The sequence below is a fragment of the Myotis lucifugus genome, unplaced genomic scaffold, assembly GCF_000147115.1.
Source record: "Myotis lucifugus unplaced genomic scaffold, Myoluc2.0 scaffold_465, whole genome shotgun sequence".
Classification (NCBI taxonomy): domain Eukaryota; kingdom Metazoa; phylum Chordata; class Mammalia; order Chiroptera; family Vespertilionidae; genus Myotis; species Myotis lucifugus.
The window spans coordinates 319,365-337,060 of NW_005871513.1; the positions used below are offsets into that span (position 1 = coordinate 319,365).

The 17,696-nt window shown below is 46.7% G+C and overlaps 1 protein-coding gene across 8 annotated transcripts in view; it reads left to right on the forward strand.

The window, feature by feature from the left end:
- SPTAN1 (spectrin alpha, non-erythrocytic 1) overlaps nt 1-17,696 on the forward strand; it is a 61,034-nt gene that overhangs the window by 16,536 nt on the left and 26,802 nt on the right. For 6 of the 8 annotated variants that reach the window (XR_002826362.1, XM_023744496.1, XM_023744501.1 and 3 more), the window contains exons 8-27: nt 47-201; nt 833-968; nt 1,398-1,499; nt 3,155-3,292; nt 3,943-4,053; nt 4,624-4,701; nt 4,834-4,989; nt 5,216-5,420; nt 6,150-6,331; nt 6,683-6,926; nt 7,121-7,243; nt 8,069-8,286; nt 9,109-9,201; nt 9,535-9,669; nt 10,853-11,001; nt 12,022-12,081; nt 13,153-13,351; nt 15,190-15,294; nt 15,772-15,795; nt 16,773-16,808. Coding sequence is in view for 7 of the 8 variants with exons in the window: in XM_023744496.1 (XP_023600264.1) it covers nt 47-201; nt 833-968; nt 1,398-1,499; nt 3,155-3,292; nt 3,943-4,053; nt 4,624-4,701; nt 4,834-4,989; nt 5,216-5,420; nt 6,150-6,331; nt 6,683-6,926; nt 7,121-7,243; nt 8,069-8,286; nt 9,109-9,201; nt 9,535-9,669; nt 10,853-11,001; nt 12,022-12,081; nt 13,153-13,351; nt 15,190-15,294; nt 15,772-15,795; nt 16,773-16,808 (2,649 nt within the window). In the remaining variant the exon portion in view is untranslated. The remainder of the gene's footprint in view (nt 1-46; nt 202-832; nt 969-1,397; nt 1,500-3,154; nt 3,293-3,942; nt 4,054-4,623; nt 4,702-4,833; nt 4,990-5,215; nt 5,421-6,149; nt 6,332-6,682; nt 6,927-7,120; nt 7,244-8,068; nt 8,287-9,108; nt 9,202-9,534; nt 9,670-10,852; nt 11,002-12,021; nt 12,082-13,152; nt 13,352-15,189; nt 15,295-15,771; nt 15,796-16,772; nt 16,809-17,696) is intronic. The other 2 variants (XM_023744499.1, XM_023744500.1) reach the window with 1 other exon arrangement.

Here is a 17,696-nt window from a genome sequence, read left to right on the forward strand (position 1 = left end):
AGTCACCAAGGGTCGGGAGAGCAGTTCTGACAGAGTGTGTTTCTAGGTCAAAGCCCTGTGTGCCGAGGCTGACCGCCTGCAGCAGACCCACCCGCTGAGCGCCACTCAGATTCAAGTGAAGCGAGAAGAGCTGATCACAAACTGGGAGCAGATCCGCACTCTGGCGGCGGAGAGACACGCGCGGCTCAACGACTCGTACAGGTAGAAATACCTCCCCGTGCTCAGCATCCCGAACCGTGCGACTTTGGAAGAAAGGAGGAGAGGAGGGCAGGGTTAAGGGGCAGTTCACACTGAGAGCTCCTGGATGCCCTGTGTTTCCTCTACTAAGAAAACGCAGGTCACCTTTTCTACCTGCATTGTATTTGTTTGGAGACTGACAGCTTTATCCAGTGTGTGTGAGTGTGTACACATACTACTTACAACTTCAGAAATACCTGTTTCCATCCTGTGTCACTGTGTGATAAACAGTAGTCTTTAGCAGTGTGAGCACCACGTGAAATACCCTGTTAAAATTGAGTAAACAAAGGTTGGAAACAGAAGGAATGCTTCTGACTTACTAAGCAGGGGTTGAACTTGGGAAAGACAAGGAAATTGAAATTAACGGACAAGACTGGGGAATTCTAGTGCTGGGCAGAGCCTAAGTTTCAGAGGACTGACTTTGGCCTTGTCTTGTGTTCCTTTGGATTCCATGTTTCCATGAAAGAATCCATGTTTCCCAGGACGAGGATTTGTATGGTGTGTTAGATTTTTGAGAGCATAGAACTCAAAACTGTGTTTTCCATCCTGGAGCTCTGCTGGTCATACCTAATGACTTACCTTTGGTTTTCCCTAGGCTGCAGCGCTTCCTTGCTGACTTCCGGGACCTCACCAGCTGGGTGACTGAGATGAAAGCCCTCATTAATGCAGATGAACTTGCTAACGACGTGGCCGGGGCCGAAGCCCTTCTGGATAGACATCAGGAGCACAAGGTAAAGTCTCCAGGTTTTCCTGAAGTAAAGAAATAAGCATATAATGCATTGGTGTAGCACTTGTAGGCATTGCAGTTGAAACTTTGTTTATGGTAGCGCCCCCACCAGGTACCAAAGTCATGGTAAAAAAAAATGCATTTCGCATAAGGAGGACAAATAGACCAGTGGATCAGAAGACAGAGAGCTCAGGCCCTGTGACTGTATGGAAACTTGACAGAGGCAGCCTGAGAGCCAGGAGGAAAAGGACTTCTTAATAAGTGGTGCTCTCCTGTTTGAGGGCCCAGACTGGTCTTAGGAACCCTGGCCTTATCTTCCATCCTCTTCTTCATTCCAGATGTGATATTCTGATTCGTAATAATTATTTGAAATTCAGCAACTTGTTTTTCTTTTACAAGATCTGGTCACAAATTGTGTTTTTGTCCTCTATAGGGTGAAATTGATGCTCATGAAGACAGCTTTAAATCTGCAGATGAATCTGGACAGGCCCTGCTTGCTGCTGGTCATTACGCCTCTGATGAAGTGAGGGAGAAGGTAAGAGCAGAAAAGGCTCCTAAAGGTCTCTTACCCATCCTTACATATCCAGACCTGGTATTTACCGTGGGGCATGAGCAAACTTAGGGATTCACCTGGAAGTGAAGGAGCAGCTTCTTTATTGAAAAACATGTAAACACGGCAACGTGAATGAACAGAGAGAGTTTCATTTATTTGGGACATAATGTGACATATTTCCTACTTAAAGGAGACTTTGTAGAAACTTGAGTCCGCATTAGTAGCTAGAGCCAAGGGGGAACACATTTTTATCAAATCAATGGGTATATTTAATTCAAAGTGTCTTTGAGTATAGAGTTGTCTGAGGAACATTACATAATGGTAATTTTAAAATAATTATATAGAGACTAAGAAGAGAGATTTCAAAAACACACTTAATTGTCATTCACTTTGGAGCCTAAAAATTATGCCTAGGGCACTCATGATTTATTTAACATATTTTATGGAGTCCCTACTCAATTGACATTTCTCAACTGGGAGTCCCTACTCCAGCGGTTCTCAACCTGTGGGTCGCGACCCCTTTGGCAGTCGAACGACCCTTTCACAGGGGTCGCCTAAGACCATCCTGCATATCAGATATTTACATTACGATTCATAACAGTAGCAACATTACAGTTATGAAGTAGCAACAAAAATAATTTTATGGTTGGGTCACAACATGAGGAACTGTATTTAAAGGGCCAGAAGGTTGAGAACCACTGCCCTCCATTTATACTGCCTCACTTTAATTTTTTGAATTTTTAAAAGCGTTTGAGCCGAAACCGGTTTGGCTCAGTGGATAGAGCGTCGGCCTGTGGACTGGAGGGTCCCGGGTTCGATTCTGGGTCGGGGGCATGTGCCTGGGGTGCGGGCACATCCCCAGTGGGAGATGTGCAGGAGGCAGCTGATCAGTGTTTCTCTCTCATCGATGTTTCTGATTCTCTATCTCTCTCCCTTCCTCTCTGTGAAAAATCAATAAAATATATATTAAAAAAATAAATAAATAAATAAAAATAAAAGCGTTTGAGTCAAACTGATAACATATGCCAGGGAGCAAGATCTCAAATGCTCCTCCTGCCTCACTTTTTTTTTTTTTTTAATTTTTATTTTTTAATATATTTTACTGATTTTTTACAGAGAGGAAGGGAGAGGGATAGAGAGTTAGAAACATCGATGAGAGAGAAACATCGATCAGCTGCCTCCTGCACACCGCCTACTGGGGATGTGCCCGTAACCAAGGTACATGCCCTTGACCGGAATCAAACCTGGGACCCTTGAGTCCGCAGGCCGACGCTCTATCCACTGAGCCAAACTGATTAAGGCCCTCCTGCCTCAATTTTAGATAGATGCTCTTTTTCTTCTGCCTGGGAGTTTCCATAGCATTTTTACTAAAAATCATTTGTGACAATGTGGCAGTAAGTTAATTGTAGACTAATTAGAACAGGACCATTCCTCTTATGTTCAGCATAACATACAAGCTGCTCAGGGTTCATGTGATTTATTGTGACTTGCCTGGCACACATAGTGGATGAGATTCTCCTCTTCTGAGTGGAGGGCGTCAGGACTGACTTGTCTCCCCATCCCTGCCGCCCCCCCCCCCATCTCCCCTTCCATCCCCTCCCACCCACCCCTCATCCCCTGTGTGCTCCTCCTTCCAGCTGGCCATTCTCTCTGAGGAGCGAACAGCCCTGCTGGAGCTGTGGGAGCTGCGCAGGCAGCAGTATGAGCAGTGCATGGACCTGCAGCTCTTCTACCGTGACACCGAGCAGGTGGACAACTGGATGAGCAAGCAAGAGGTAACATGTTAGCAGAGGAGACCTGGCCACCTGAGTGAGCAGGGAAGTCTTTGTTTCTGTTTGTCTACTTCTCAGATAGTCAGCTTTTTTTTTTTTAATGGTTAAAGTGTTAATAGCATATTGTCATTACAGATTACTGTGGCCAGGACCTGTGCTAAATGCTTTCTGTGGATGATTGTTATTTTTTCCTCATCCCTGCCCCTCCTCAGACCATTAGCTTGTTTCTGTAGGAAATCATTACCATTTCAGTTAGAATTTATTGAAGGGGGGCACTGAGCCAGCTTCTGTCACCTCAGGCCCTCAGAAAGGCCCCAGTTTTTCAGATGAGTGTGATGGTATGAAATTGTTTTTCATTAAGGGGGAGGTTTCCCTTTAGAACTTAACATTATGCGTAATCTAAATCTAATAGAAGCAAGAAAAGCTTTTTTTTTAAAAAAAATAAGTGTTCATAGAATGTGGGACAAGGATTTCATGCTGTCATTGGATCAATCTGGAAGGGCTCTGGGCTTCCCGGAACAGATCCCAGAAGTTTACTAGCCCAAGAATCGCTTTCCTTCCTTTTGTATTTTGGCCAGAGTATCCTTTGCTTTCCAGCCTTAAGAGACGGAAGGAACAGGGCGCTGTTCTGAACACCTTGTTTGCTGTTGCAGGCTTTCCTGCTGAACGAGGACCTGGGGGATTCCTTGGACAGCGTGGAAGCGCTTCTCAAGAAGCATGAGGACTTTGAGAAATCCCTCAGTGCCCAGGAGGAAAAGATCACAGTAAGACCCCTTCTTGTCCTCGGTGCCTTCAATAGCCCTTGGAATAAGCCTGAAGGCCCCTGTTTGTCTGAAAGGCTCTGAACAGGTTGGATGAGGGATGTGAGCGAAAGACACGCCTGTGGGTGCCGAAAATCTCAGGGCGATGATGATACACCATCAGAGGGAGACTGCACAACTTGGTCGAAAGAAAGCTTTTTCCTGACATAAGCCTCCAGGTTGAGATTTACCTTTTACTAAAAGCAGTTAAGAACTAATACAAGGGGGAAAAGGTCAGAACGTCTTTACCTTTAGCAGCAGATTGTAGAAGTAGGAATTGGAAGGCTGTTAACTTGTATCTGATGCAGTCAGATCCCGCTGCAGCTGAGTCTCCAGCCTTGCAGGGAGCCAGCGTTGCATTGTTACATCTGAGTAACAACATCAGGCACCAGCTCAGGAGTTCGGGGATGAGTGTTGTCTGTGAAAACCTTGACCTGAAGTGTTCTGTGACCTGTTCAGTGGTTACTTTTCTCTGGAGGCCAAGCTATGGAATAGTCCCTTTACCAGTGAAGAACTCTTCTCCTTCCTTCCTAGGCACTAGATGAATTTGCAACCAAGCTAATTCAGAACAACCACTATGCCATGGACGACGTGGCTACTCGCCGAGATGCCGTAAGTTCCTGTGTTCTTTTGCGCCATCCTTTCCCTGCACGGATGTCCCTCTAGACAGATGTGTGTAGCCTCTCGAGCTGGGTATCTCTGGGGCGGTAAGAACTGGAGGTTCACATGATCCTTTTCTTCCAGCTGTTGAGCCGTCGCAATGCCCTTCATGAGAGAGCCATGTATCGCCGGGCCCAGCTGGCCGATTCCTTCCACTTGCAGCAGTTTTTCCGTGATTCCGATGAGCTCAAGAGCTGGGTCAACGAGAAGATGAAAACTGCCACAGATGAAGCTTATAAAGTAATGTACTGTTAGCATTGCCGTGTAGCACTTGGTTTGTGAGCGAATTGAACACAGATTTACAAGTAAATTGTAGTTAAAAGAAAGAGGGAATTCTAACACCAGCCCACACTATTTAATGTAAGCTGACCATTTTATACATCCTCTTACAGAGATGAGTATGAAGCTAATGCAAGGTAATATACTCACGTTCAAGATAGAACCCGCTTCTTTCTTTTATTGGCAGGACCCATCCAACCTACAAGGAAAAGTCCAGAAGCATCAGGCTTTTGAGGCTGAGCTCTCAGCAAACCAGAGCCGCATTGATGCCCTGGAGAAAGCAGGGCAGAAACTGATTGACGTCAATCACTATGCCAAGGAGGAAGTGGCGGCTCGAATGAATGAGGTCATCAGTTTGTGGAAGAAACTGCTGGAGGCCACTGAACTGAAAGGTACAAGGATTCACTAGGTTGTGGTAGGAATGTTTGGGGAGTTGATTATTCCTTCCTAGTTAAGTGTCTTAGGGACATACACCACCTGGGAAGGGGAGGTGGGTGGCCCTGGGCGTTCGGGCTATTTCCCTGTAGGAGTGACTGCCTTGGACTCGTGATGCCTTGCTGATTTGGTAAATGTGGTTAAGCATGCTGGTTGGTGGGAAGCCTGAGTGAGAAGGGGATGATTGGCCAACCAGCCATGACTGAATTGAGCCTCATCACTAAAGATCACAGTTCACCTGTGAGCCAAAGGAATTAATAATTTTCAGTCCTAATAATGCTCAGGGGCTTCTGTCTCCTGAGGATTACGATGCTTTTAAGCGACTTCCAAGTCGGCATGTAGAGGTCGAGCAGAGGTTGCATTTGTTTCCTTCACCTTTGTGACAGATGAGAGTCACTACAGTCCTGGTCAGGTCCCTCACTAAGATGCCATTGTCGTGAGCAATACAGGGGTGGGCAACAGTAGGTTATATTACCAGCCATCATTACCCAAAAGAGAAATTACAAGTAAGGATATGAAATACAGTCACAATAGTAATAATGACAGCAAGTACTAGAAATAATATAATTATTAATAGTTCATAACACAAGAATAAACTTTCCCATACTCACAACTGTAAGCCTACTTTTACCCACTCCTGTGTTGCTGGAAGGGTAATTAGAAAACCCACTTGCCTCTTTGACTAGGAATAAAGCTCCGCGAGGCTAACCAGCAGCAGCAGTTTAACCGCAACGTTGAGGACATTGAACTGTGGCTGTATGAAGTGGAAGGACACTTGGCTTCCGACGATTACGGCAAAGACCTTACGAATGTCCAGAACCTGCAGAAGAAGCATGCCCTGCTGGAGGCTGATGTGGCCGCCCACCAGGTAGAGTGCGGGCGCTGCTGGGCCAGTGAACACAGTCGGTAGGCGTGAGGGATGCAGTAATTCAGGACCAGGCTGCTTTGGGGAGGGATGAAATGTATTGATTTTCTTACGTAGCCCCCCCATGTGCTGCATGTGCTCTGGCTCCAGTTCAGCCATCTCCCTCAGAGCTTTCTGGGAGCCCAACACGAGGGAAACAGATGGCAGAAGGAACGCTCGTGGGGTGGGAAGGAAATGCGTTCCCTTTTCTTTGTATCGTTCAAACCACACCTGAAGTAATAAAGCCAGCCTGGTAATACATAAAATTGCCCAGCTCTGGTCCAGGCTTTCAAGACTGCCCTTTGCCATTCCCAGGATCGGATTGATGGCATCACCATTCAGGCCCGCCAGTTCCAGGACGCTGGCCATTTTGATGCTGAAAACATCAAGAAGAAGCAGGAAGCCCTCGTGGCTCGCTATGAGGCCCTCAAGGAACCCATGATTGCCCGGAAGCAGAAGCTGGCAGATTCTCTGCGTTTGCAGCAGCTCTTCCGTGATGTGGAGGATGAGGAGACATGGATTCGAGAGAAGGAGCCCATTGCTGCGTCCACCAACAGAGGTCAGTCTTCCTCCATCAGATAGGAGTCAAGCTGAGAAAGGGCTCTACCCTTACGGCCAAAAGGGGACGCTGGTCAAAATGAGCAAGGTCAAATTAAAGTACATTGGGACAGGGTGGAAGCCACAAGCGACAGTTAATGCTGACTTTCTTTTTGATGGCTTGCATGACGGGAGGGTGATTTCTTCTGCTTTTAGGCAAAGATTTGATTGGAGTCCAGAATCTGTTAAAGAAACACCAAGCCCTACAAGCAGAAATTGCTGGACATGAACCCCGCATCAAAGCAGTTACACAGAAGGGGAATGCCATGGTGGAGGAAGGTGAGTGGTTGTCATACGGGGAAGCAGCTTTGCTTTTGTTCCCTTTTTTAAAAAATATATAATTTTATTGATTTCAGAGAGGAGGGAGCGGAAGAGATAGAAACATTATTGATGAGAGATCCCCCTACTGGGGATTGAGCCCACAATCCAGGCATGTGTCCTTGACTGGAATCGAACCTGGGACCCTTCAATCCACAGGCTGATGCTCTATCCACTGAGCCAGACCAGCTAGGGCCTGCTTTTGTTCCTCTTATCCTCCCTCTCTGATGGTTCAGTGCATGGATTTGAGTCAGCCTGGGCTGTGGGGTTGAAGACCATCTCCATCCTTTTCTAACTATTTGACCTTGACTAGACCTTAACCCAGCCGTGGGCAAACTACGGCCCGCGGGCCGGATCCGGCCCGTTTGAAATGAATAAAACTAAAAAAAAAAAAGACCGTACCCTTTTATGTAATGATGTTTACTGTAATTTATATTAGTTCACACAAACACTCCATCTATGCTTTTGTTCCGGCCCTCCGGTCCAGTTTAAGAACCCATTGTGGCCCTCGAGTCAGAAAGTTTGCCCACCCCTGCCTTAACCTCTCTGAGCCGGGGTCTCGGTGACTGAGAACTGTGGGAGTGCTGTTACTTTTATTTCTTTATGAGGCGGCAAAAATGAGTAAACCTGTTACAGGGTTGGAACCTGGGCTGCTCATGAATTTGGAAATATGAAGAGGCCTGGCTCACTAACATGTAATGACAGAAAGTGAACACCCAGGCCTTTTTTGTCCTGCAGCTTGTCAAATGCTTTTCCCTGTCCTGCCTCCCCCTGCCTCCCTCCCAGGCCATTTTGCTACGGAGGACGTGAAGGCCAAGCTCAATGAACTGAACCAGAAGTGGGAGTCACTCAAATCCAAAGCTTCGCAGCGGCGGCAAGACCTGGAGGACTCGCTGCAAGCCCAGCAGTACTTTGCCGATGCCAATGAGGCCGAGTCCTGGATGCGGGAGAAGGAGCCCATTGTGGGCAGCACCGACTACGGGAAGGACGAGGACTCCGCTGAGGTGACCGGGTCGGGGAACACGGTGCTGCTGGGGATCCTGCCCCAGGGCTCGGGCTGGGAGGCTGGCGGGGAAAGTGACCAAGTTGGGAAGGTGCAGCGTCATCACTGATTGTGTTTCTAAGGCATCTAGGGTCTCTTTTTACTTTTCATGATGGGAATGCGGTCCTACTGAAAAGAAAGAGGACACTACCTGTCCCCTTCCTTCGTTGTTCACACTTTGCTGTTCCCGTGTCCTGTCGTCCCTCCACCATATGCATATGTACTTTAACACAGTGTTTTGCTGGGCCTCTGTTTTTTGACTGAAACTCTTACATTTTATTCATAAAAGTCTAGGTGTAGTCCCTGAAGCTGTTTTCTTGCCAGTCATCACAAAATGTCGAATATTGACATGAACTATATTTGGTTCTCCCAAAAGATGGGAGAACTGAAAAGCTTAGAAAATGGTGGTGAAGAAAGCAGCACTGGCTGTGGCGAGGGGGGAGGGCCGGGAATGCCCTCCAGGAGGGCGTGTCCCCAGCCAGCTGTCTGATTGGCAGTTTATTTCCTAAGATGGTGATGGGTTCAGTCGATACTGTTCTTTATGTCTCCTTATGCATTTCAGATATTGCATAACTAAATATGTAAAGGCAGAGTGAAAAAATACTGTTAGGTCACAGTTAATATTTCCTCCAAATTAAATGTTTATAAAAGGGAGAGAAAGTGTAGAGCAGGAAGCCATCCAGTCATATCACTAAACAAGACTTCAGAGGGGATGGCTCATTGGGTGATGCCGTTGGAGGAGCCTCCGGCGCCTTCCATAGGGTCGGTGTGGTTTTGGTTTCAGGCTCTCCTGAAGAAACACGAAGCTTTGATGTCGGATCTCAGCGCCTACGGCAGCAGCATTCAGGCTCTGCGAGAGCAAGCGCAGTCGTGCCGGGTGAGTGTGGCTTCCCCTTCAGCGGTGACACGTTGCCAGGGGGAGGCCGGGGACAGGCAGGAACCAGCGTCTGCCAGCAGGTGTTACTGTCCTGGGCAACATTCTGTGGCCTTACTCTAAGGCTTATGAGACAAAGGTTTGTAGATGGTTTAAAATGAGACTTTTAAAGACACCAGAGAGCTAAAGTTCCTGAATCGGATTTTATTGGTAGCATCCTAGAATGCTCATAAATGTGTATTTGGTGAATTTGGTACGGCTGTCGAAGTTGAACTCTGTCATGTGCTTCCATATCATGTTATAAACGTCCTTGGTTTAACCGTGTTTGCTTTTTAGCAACAAGTGGCCCCCATGGACGATGAGACTGGGAAGGAGCTGGTGTTGGCTCTCTATGACTATCAGGAGAAGAGTCCTCGAGAGGTCACCATGAAGAAAGGCGACATCCTCACCTTGCTCAACAGCACCAACAAGGCAAGGCAGACTGGGGTTGCGTGTTGGTTTCCAGCAGCAGCACCAGTGTTGCTCAGGTTGGGTGTCTTTGGGTTACTGTGTGTTTGTAAAATGAGGCTGGTTTAGAATTTGGAGTTTCCTAGTCAGTCTGCTTTAATACAGGTTTCTCTTACCTGTGTTGTGCTTCATCACGAAGGTAATCAGTCTGTCTTCTTAGATACCCACAGGCAGTACAGTGACTCACAGCTGCACACTCCACACTCTTTCTTTGGAGGCAGAGTCTGCTGTATACAACTGCAGGTCTATGCCTTGTACCTGTTGGTTCTTAATCTCAGCTGTATGGCTAGAGTGGATAGTCGCAGACAGCCGTGACGTCACCCCTTAGGCTCTGTCTTCTCACAGCTCCATGCTGCCTGGCTCCGTAGCCTTTCTTCCTAGACATTCTATCTGACAGTGGCTTTGAAGTGAGGTGCATGATACTCCACATGTTATCTGCGCTCCCAAAGGCTGTCACCTCTCGTCGTGGTCAGTGTGGACAAATGTCCCCAGCTGTTGCTAAGAACCTCCTTATCCCACACCCCAGTTTTCCCTAGTCAAGAATTTGAGAAAACCCAGGATTCTTATCTTTCTGTTGACGCTAATTTAAACCTAAACCAACACCTTGGTCCCACCCTGGTTTCCTCAGGAGAAGCATTATCCAATAGGACTTTCTATGGTGGTGGAAATCTTCTAAGTGCTGGCTCTCCAGTAGTTACTACCACATGTGACTATTAAGCATTTCAAGTGTGACCAGTGCAACTGAAGTTTTTTATTTCATTCTAATTTATTGAAATTTACATAGCCACATGTGGCTCCCGGCTGTAGCGTGGGACAGCACAGTTCTGGGCTCTAAGCCGAGGGAAGAATGGCCTTCATGTTGGGTGTCATTGCTACTTAACTCATGACCTTCTCCATGCTCGACAGGTCACGAGGGGACCAAAATTTCAGTCTTTGTGCCAAGTGATTCTGACACTATCAGGAGATCCTCTTAATGTGATTAGAGTTCTCCTTTGTGTGTGCATGTGAGCCAGCGTGCGCGCGCGCACACACACACACGCACACACACACACACACAAGTGCACGCGCGCGCACACACAGGCCTCCTTGGTTTCTCCCTTCCTCAGGGAAGGAATTTGCTGTCACTGCTCTCCCTCTCTTTCCTTAGGACTGGTGGAAAGTGGAAGTGAACGATCGCCAGGGTTTTGTGCCAGCCGCGTACGTGAAGAAATTGGACCCCGCCCAGTCGGCCTCCCGGGAGAACCTGCTGGAGGAGCAAGGCAGCATCGCGCTGCGGCAGGAGCAGATTGACAATCAGTAAGGACGACAGTCGATTGCAGAGGTCCTGGTGTCACTCGGGGCCCAATCGTAGCACCCAGGGGCCCAGGGCTAGGCAGCGTGCTGCGGCTTCCGGGCCAGTGTTCTGGTGCCCGTCAAACTCGGGGACATGCTCCTCCCCCTTACCCCATGTCGCTTTTTACCCAAGAACCCTGTTCGAGCCGCAGATCCCTGACTGACGCCTTTATTTTCCGTTGTTTCGTTCTTCCCCGCATTGTGAGCTGCTTTTACGAAACAGCATTTTTCTGAGCATTAAGATCTGAACCTTTGTCCTCCAGTTCAGGAGCTCCTTTCTCACATTGCACGTTCAGATGTTCTGCAGCTCGGCCCCGTTAAAAGGCTGTTAGAGAGCTGCTCTCTCTGCCGTGGCTTATGTTCTGAGAGTGGGATTTTCTTAGTGTTGGCTCTGTCCATTTTCCCAGAGCTGAGCCCCAGGTGACCTGTGCCCCTCCTTTGGGACATACGTAACTCCGCTAAGGATGTCAACAGCTCTGGACATTTGGCAGAGACCCAGGAAATATGTTGGCACTGGAGTGTAGAATAATAGAGCTTTTCTGACCCTGATGGTCCCTGAAAAGATCAGTTATTTGTACACTTACAGATGCTCTGTTACAGTTAAGACAAGAGGGGGCCTATATCAAATGTGAGAGCAGAAAAGGACCAAACAGATGACTAAAGTTGAACACTTAGCTCTCAGTAAAATCTGATCCCGGCCTTGCTCTGAAGTCGCTGGTGTTTCAGCACAGGAAAGCTGACTGCCGTCGCATGGCCGCCTTTCCAGGAAAGTGACGGCGAACTAACTGATTGAATCTCCCTGCTATTTCTAATTTACATGATTTTACTCATGGCCTGGCCTGTTTCCAAGAGCTTTTCAATGACTCCCTAATTTTCCCCACTTGGTGCATCCACCATCCAGGCACCAGTCGGAGCTGCCGCTTCTCACCCCTGGGGGTGAGCCCCACTAATCTGTGCATGCTTTTGCTGTGCCCCTCTGTGCAGGACACGCATAACTAAGGAGGCCGGCAGTGTATCCCTGCGTATGAAACAGGTGGAAGAACTGTGAGTAGGCGAAGCCTTGCTGAGCGCCTGTGTCCATGGCTATGCCTGCCCATCCCCTGCCGCTTCCTGTGAGGGCATTTGTTCATACAGAAAGACCAGGTGGAGGGCGGGACCGTGTCCGTGCCTCCGCTTCCGCTTGCACAGGTAGAGGTGTCGGTGAAGCTGTCAGTTGATGGCCGCTTAGCTCTTTGGTGGCTTCCTTGTGCAGTGGTATGTTCAGAGTGTTGTTGGGTCCCCCTCCTGTTGGCTTCTGTGGTGGGCCAGCAGCAGGCCTGACAGCCGGTCCTGTAGTGATCCTTGGTAGCAAGAAGGAAATGTTGTGCCTCTTGTTACAGTGTTCTGGTTCTTGTAACTCGTTGCTTTTTTATTTCATTTTAGGAAGCTTAAATTTGAGAATGAGCCTAATTTTTGTCGTTTTTTGTCATCAAAGATAATAGGAATTTAGCCTTTTGTGTATTAGTTCCCAAGAGCTAGAATATTCTTGGGTTCATCTTAAGAAATCTTTCAGCTAATCAGATGGTACAGATACTCTGTACTCTACCTGATTTTCCTTCTGAAGTTGCCAAAACTTCCTGAGAGGTAAACATATCATCTTAGGAATGTCCTTTTGCAGAGGCGCTGACATTCTGTATGAGGCTATTTAAAGCCCATCTCCTTGGGGGCTGCTCAGAGAGTTGATTATAAGAGAGAACAACCCTGTACATTCTACCCAGCAAACTCATCTCATCTCTCAGCTGTAGTTGCATGAACCCTGTGTCACTGTGCTGAACGCTGGGTTTCCGTCATTTGTGGTTATGTTGTCAGTGCAAAGTTGGCCCGCGGATGAGTGTGCCTGGCTGTTCTGGCCACCGGAGGTGAACAGAACATGGATGCTTCTCCCGGAGGCTGTCGGGTCCTTAGGCTCTTCATCTGCGCCTGACACTTCATCATCAGGGCAGCCTCATTCCAAACTCATGGCCTTGGATCACGTCTTGGAGACGCCTGGTGGTTTCCTTGATGTTAGGGACGTAGCCTCTGTAAGACGCTAACTGCCTTCCTTGCCCCTCTTGTCACCCTCTTGAATGACATCAGATACCGTTCTCTGCTGGAACTGGGTGAGAAGCGCAAAGGCATGCTGGAGAAGAGTTGCAAGAAGTTTATGTTGTTCCGTGAAGCGAATGAGCTGCAGCAGTGGATCAATGAGAAGGAAGCGGCCCTGACCAGTGAGGAGGTTGCTGCAGACTTGGAGCAGGTGGAGGTGCTGCAGAAGAAGTTTGATGACTTCCAGAAGGTACGGGAAATCTTGCCGATGGGCCAAAAATTGTTTAAAGACTTGGTGCTCTTGATTTTTTTTTTACTGCAGGTTATTAGAATGAAAATAACATATGTCCTACCATCTGTGTAGCTATTTTTAAATGCCTTTAACCCAAACTTTTCTTGGATCTGTTTAGTTCCAAGGACATACAATGCAGTTTCCTCTACATGTTGGTTTAGGACTTTTCTAAACCTAAAATATAAAATGTATAAAAGTGGGTTTTTTGTTTTGTTTTGTTTTTATTGATTTCAGAGAGGAAGGGAGAGGGAGAAAGAGATAGAAACGTCAATGATGAGAGAGAATCATTGATTGGCTGCCTCCTGCACACCCTCTCCTAGGGACTGACCCCACAGCCGGGGTATGTGCCCTTGACCGGAATTGAACCAGGAGCCTTCAGTCCACAGGCCGACACTCTATCCACTGAGCCAAACCAGCTAGAACTGTTTTTGTTTTATATTTTTATTGATTTTAGAGAGGAAAAGAGAGAAAGAGAAACATCAGTGATGAGAGAGAATCATTGATTGGCTGCCTCCTGCATGCCCCCTACTGGGGATTGAGCCTGCAACCCAGGCATGTGCCCTTGACCAGAACCAAACCTGGGACCCTTCAGTCCACAGGCTGACACTCCATCCAGTGAGCCAAACCAGCTAGGGCCTGTTTTTTAATTGGGGTAAAATTCACATAAGTAAACTGTTTTACTTATTTTTATTTACTTTTTAATTTTTTTAATCTTTATTGTTTAAGTTACATATGTCTCCCTTTTCCCCCCCTCATTGACCTCTTCTAGCCCCCCAGGCCATAAACCATTTTAAAGTGTACAATTTAGAAGCACTTGGTACATTCACAGTGTGTACCACCATCACCTCTATCTAGCTCCAAGACATCTGTATCGCTTCCAAAGGAAACCATGTACCCATTGAGTCGTTACTCCCCATCACTTCCCTGTCCCACAGGCAACCCACAGATCGGCTTTTTTGTCTTTGGATTTACATATTCTGGACATTTCATATAAATGGAATCATATATTATGTGACTTTTTGTGACTGACTGCTTTCACAGAGTGTAATGTTTTCAGGGCTCATCCTTATAGCAATATCAGTACGTCACTGCTTTTTATGGCTGAGTAATATTCCATTGTACCCACATGCCACATTTTGTTTATTCATTCTTCAGTTTAAAAGTGTTCTTATAGCTGAAACTGGTTTGGCTCAGTGGATAGAGCGTTGGCCTGCGGACTGAAGGGTCCTGGGTTCGATTCCGGTCAAGGGCATGTACCTGGGTTGCGGGCACATCCCCAGTGGGAGATGTGCAAGAGGCAACTGATTGGTGTTTCTCTCTCATCGATGTTTCTGACTCTCTGTCTCTCTCCCTTCCTCTCTGTAAAACGTCAATAAAATATATTTAAAAAAAAAAAAAAGTGTTCTTATAACCCATCAGAATAGCTGCGGGGGGGCGGAGGGGGCGGTTCTCTCTTAGTGGCTGGCATTAAAATTTCATCACATTTTTAAAACATTGTGTCCTCTCTCCCAAAGAGGTTTAAAAAAATTTCCATCCAATCGGAATAATGGTTGGTTAACTACAGTTTATTAAATTGGGAACACACTATTTCTAATACCCGATTGTTTTTTACCTCCATTTAAGTGACAATCAGGGTTTCCTGATTTATGTCACTATCGATAAATAGAAAAACCTATTTGTAGAAAATCTATTAAACAGAAACTTACAGATGCAAAACTGTAGTTCCTGAATCTCTGTTGCCCTCCTTCTTTGAATTGCTCTCATGGGTCTTGGTTATTATGGCTTTTGCTTTAAAGGATCTAAAGGCCAACGAGTCACGACTGAAGGACATTAACAAGGTGGCTGAAGACCTGGAGTCTGAAGGTCTGATGGCCGAGGAGGTGCAGGCCGTGCAGCAGCAGGTGGGTGTGTGGGTCCTGCCCCGAGGGAGGCTCCAGGGACAGAAGAAAGCAACTCAGTTCTCCCCTCTGTTTTCATCGCCCAACAAGCAGTGTTTTATACAGAGTTGTGGCCAGGGTGCAGGTCAGGACCTTGTGTGACCCGAACCATTTTGTTTCACTTCGTGGCCAATATCTGTTACCTTCACCCCATAGGGGAAACACACCGTCCTCTCCTTATGCCCATTAAATATTGTGAGAGTTGCTCAAAGTTTTATGACCTTTAATAATAAGCTCCTATATTCCTTTAATTAAAGGGTTTTACGTATAAACACTTGAGCTCTAGTAAATTTTAAGAAGTTCTTCTGGCCAGTTGCACTGTCTGTTTTTCTGTGGGGGTTTTTAATTCTCTCCTGTGTCTCCAGGTTTGACAGGAGCGAGTGTTACTGACTGAGAGATGTGTGTTCCTCTGATAACACTGGTTTCCCTTTTTCCTTGTAGGAGGTGTATGGCATGATGCCCAGGGTAAGTCCCAGGTGCTCCGTGTGGAAGTTGGACATGAGAAGGAATAGACCTGGGGAAGAATATAGAGTCAACAGCCTCTTTTTTTATATATATATATATATATTTTATTGATTTTTTTACAGAGAGGAAGGGAGAGAAATAGAGAGCTAGAAACATCGATGAGAGAGAAACATCGATCAGCTGCCTCCTCCACACCCCCTACTGGGGATGTGCCCGCAACCCAGGTACATGCCCTTGACCGGAATCGAACCTGGGACCTTTCGGTCCGCAGGCCGACGCTCTATCCACTGAGCCAAACCGGTTTCGGCAACAGCCTCTTAAAGATTTCTGCTTCTGACCCTCCGAGATGCCTTTTGTGTGTGAAAATCTGGAAAAGAAATAGCAGACATTGGTTTCCCCTTGCCATTCTCCAAAAGAACAAAGAGTTTTTATCTCTTTAGCTTTCTAAAAACGTTTTTTAAGTAATTTTACGCTTATTACTCCCTTTTTGTAAAAAAAAGTATGTTTTTATTAATTTATATTTTTAGAGGGGGGGGAGAGAGAGGGAAACATCAATCCGTTGCCTCTCGTACATGCCCCAACTGGAGATCAAACACAAAACCTGGGTATGTGCCCTGACCAGGAATCGAACCGGCAGCCGTTCGGTGCACGGACAGCGCTCCAACCAGCTGAGCCACACTGTCCAGGGATTACTGTCCCTTAAAAAAAATCCTATGAAAGAATTGTTGGTTGTTTTCAGATTATATTCCTGCATTTCTTCTCCTGCATTAAAACACTAGAAGTTTTCTCTTCCATTTGTTTGCTTCCTTTTCCTCAAGTAGCTTTGTGGTTTGCTACCAGCCAATGATAAGCTCTAAGTCACAGAGGAAAAGCTGTTTTGGTTCATTTCTCTGTGGCCTCCCCACCATAAAAAAGCAAGTTGGGTGGTTTTGTGTCAGTTATGTGGCTGCCTAAACTCTTCCTTCTTCTTTGAACAGGATGATACTGATTCCAAGACAGCCTCCCCCTGGAAGGTAAGAACTCCTTTGCAAATAATTGTTTCCAAAGGTTTTGTGGGAACAAAAACATTTGATGTATTTTTCTGGTGGGCCTGTTTCTGCGTATTCAGGCTTGTCTTGAGCTTTTAGTCATTTCTGGACTGTTTGGTCTGGTTTCCTTCTGATTCTGGCATTACTTTCTTTGAATATGTTCTCTCTTGCAATGTGATACTTAATAGACGTAAATTGTCCCCGTGCAAGTACTCACGATTTCAGTTAGATCAGTGGTTCTCAACCTTCTGGCCCTTTATTATTATTATTTTTTTAATATATTTTATTGATTTTTTACAGAGAGGAAGGGAAAGAGGTAGTTAGAAACATCGATCAGCTGCCTCCTGCACATCTCCCACTGGGGATGTGCCCGCAACCCAGGTACATGCCCTTGACCGGAATCGAACCTGGGACCTTTCAGTCCGCAGGCCGACGCTCTATCCACTGAGCCAAACCGGTTTCGGCCCTTTAAATACAGTTCCTCATGTTGTGACCCAACCATAAAATTATTTTCGTTGCTACTTCATAACTGTAATGTTGCTACTGTTATGAATCGTAATGTAAATATCTGATATGCAGGATGGTCTTAGGCGACCCCTGTGAAAGGGTTGTTCAACCGCTAAAGGGGTCGCGACCCACAGGTTGAGAACCGCTGAGTTAGATGGTATTGATTACCCGTGGCGCTGCCAGGATGGACTTTGCAGAGGTGTACCATGTAGTTAGGCATGCTCCCACGGGTAGGATTGCAGTGCAAGAGGGCATGACAGGAACCAGAAAGACTGAGGATGAGGAGGAGAGGAAGCGCCTTCATCCTCTGCTGCCCGCCCGCTTTCTCCTCTGAGCCCTGAGGGGAGATGGAAGGGGACATTATTT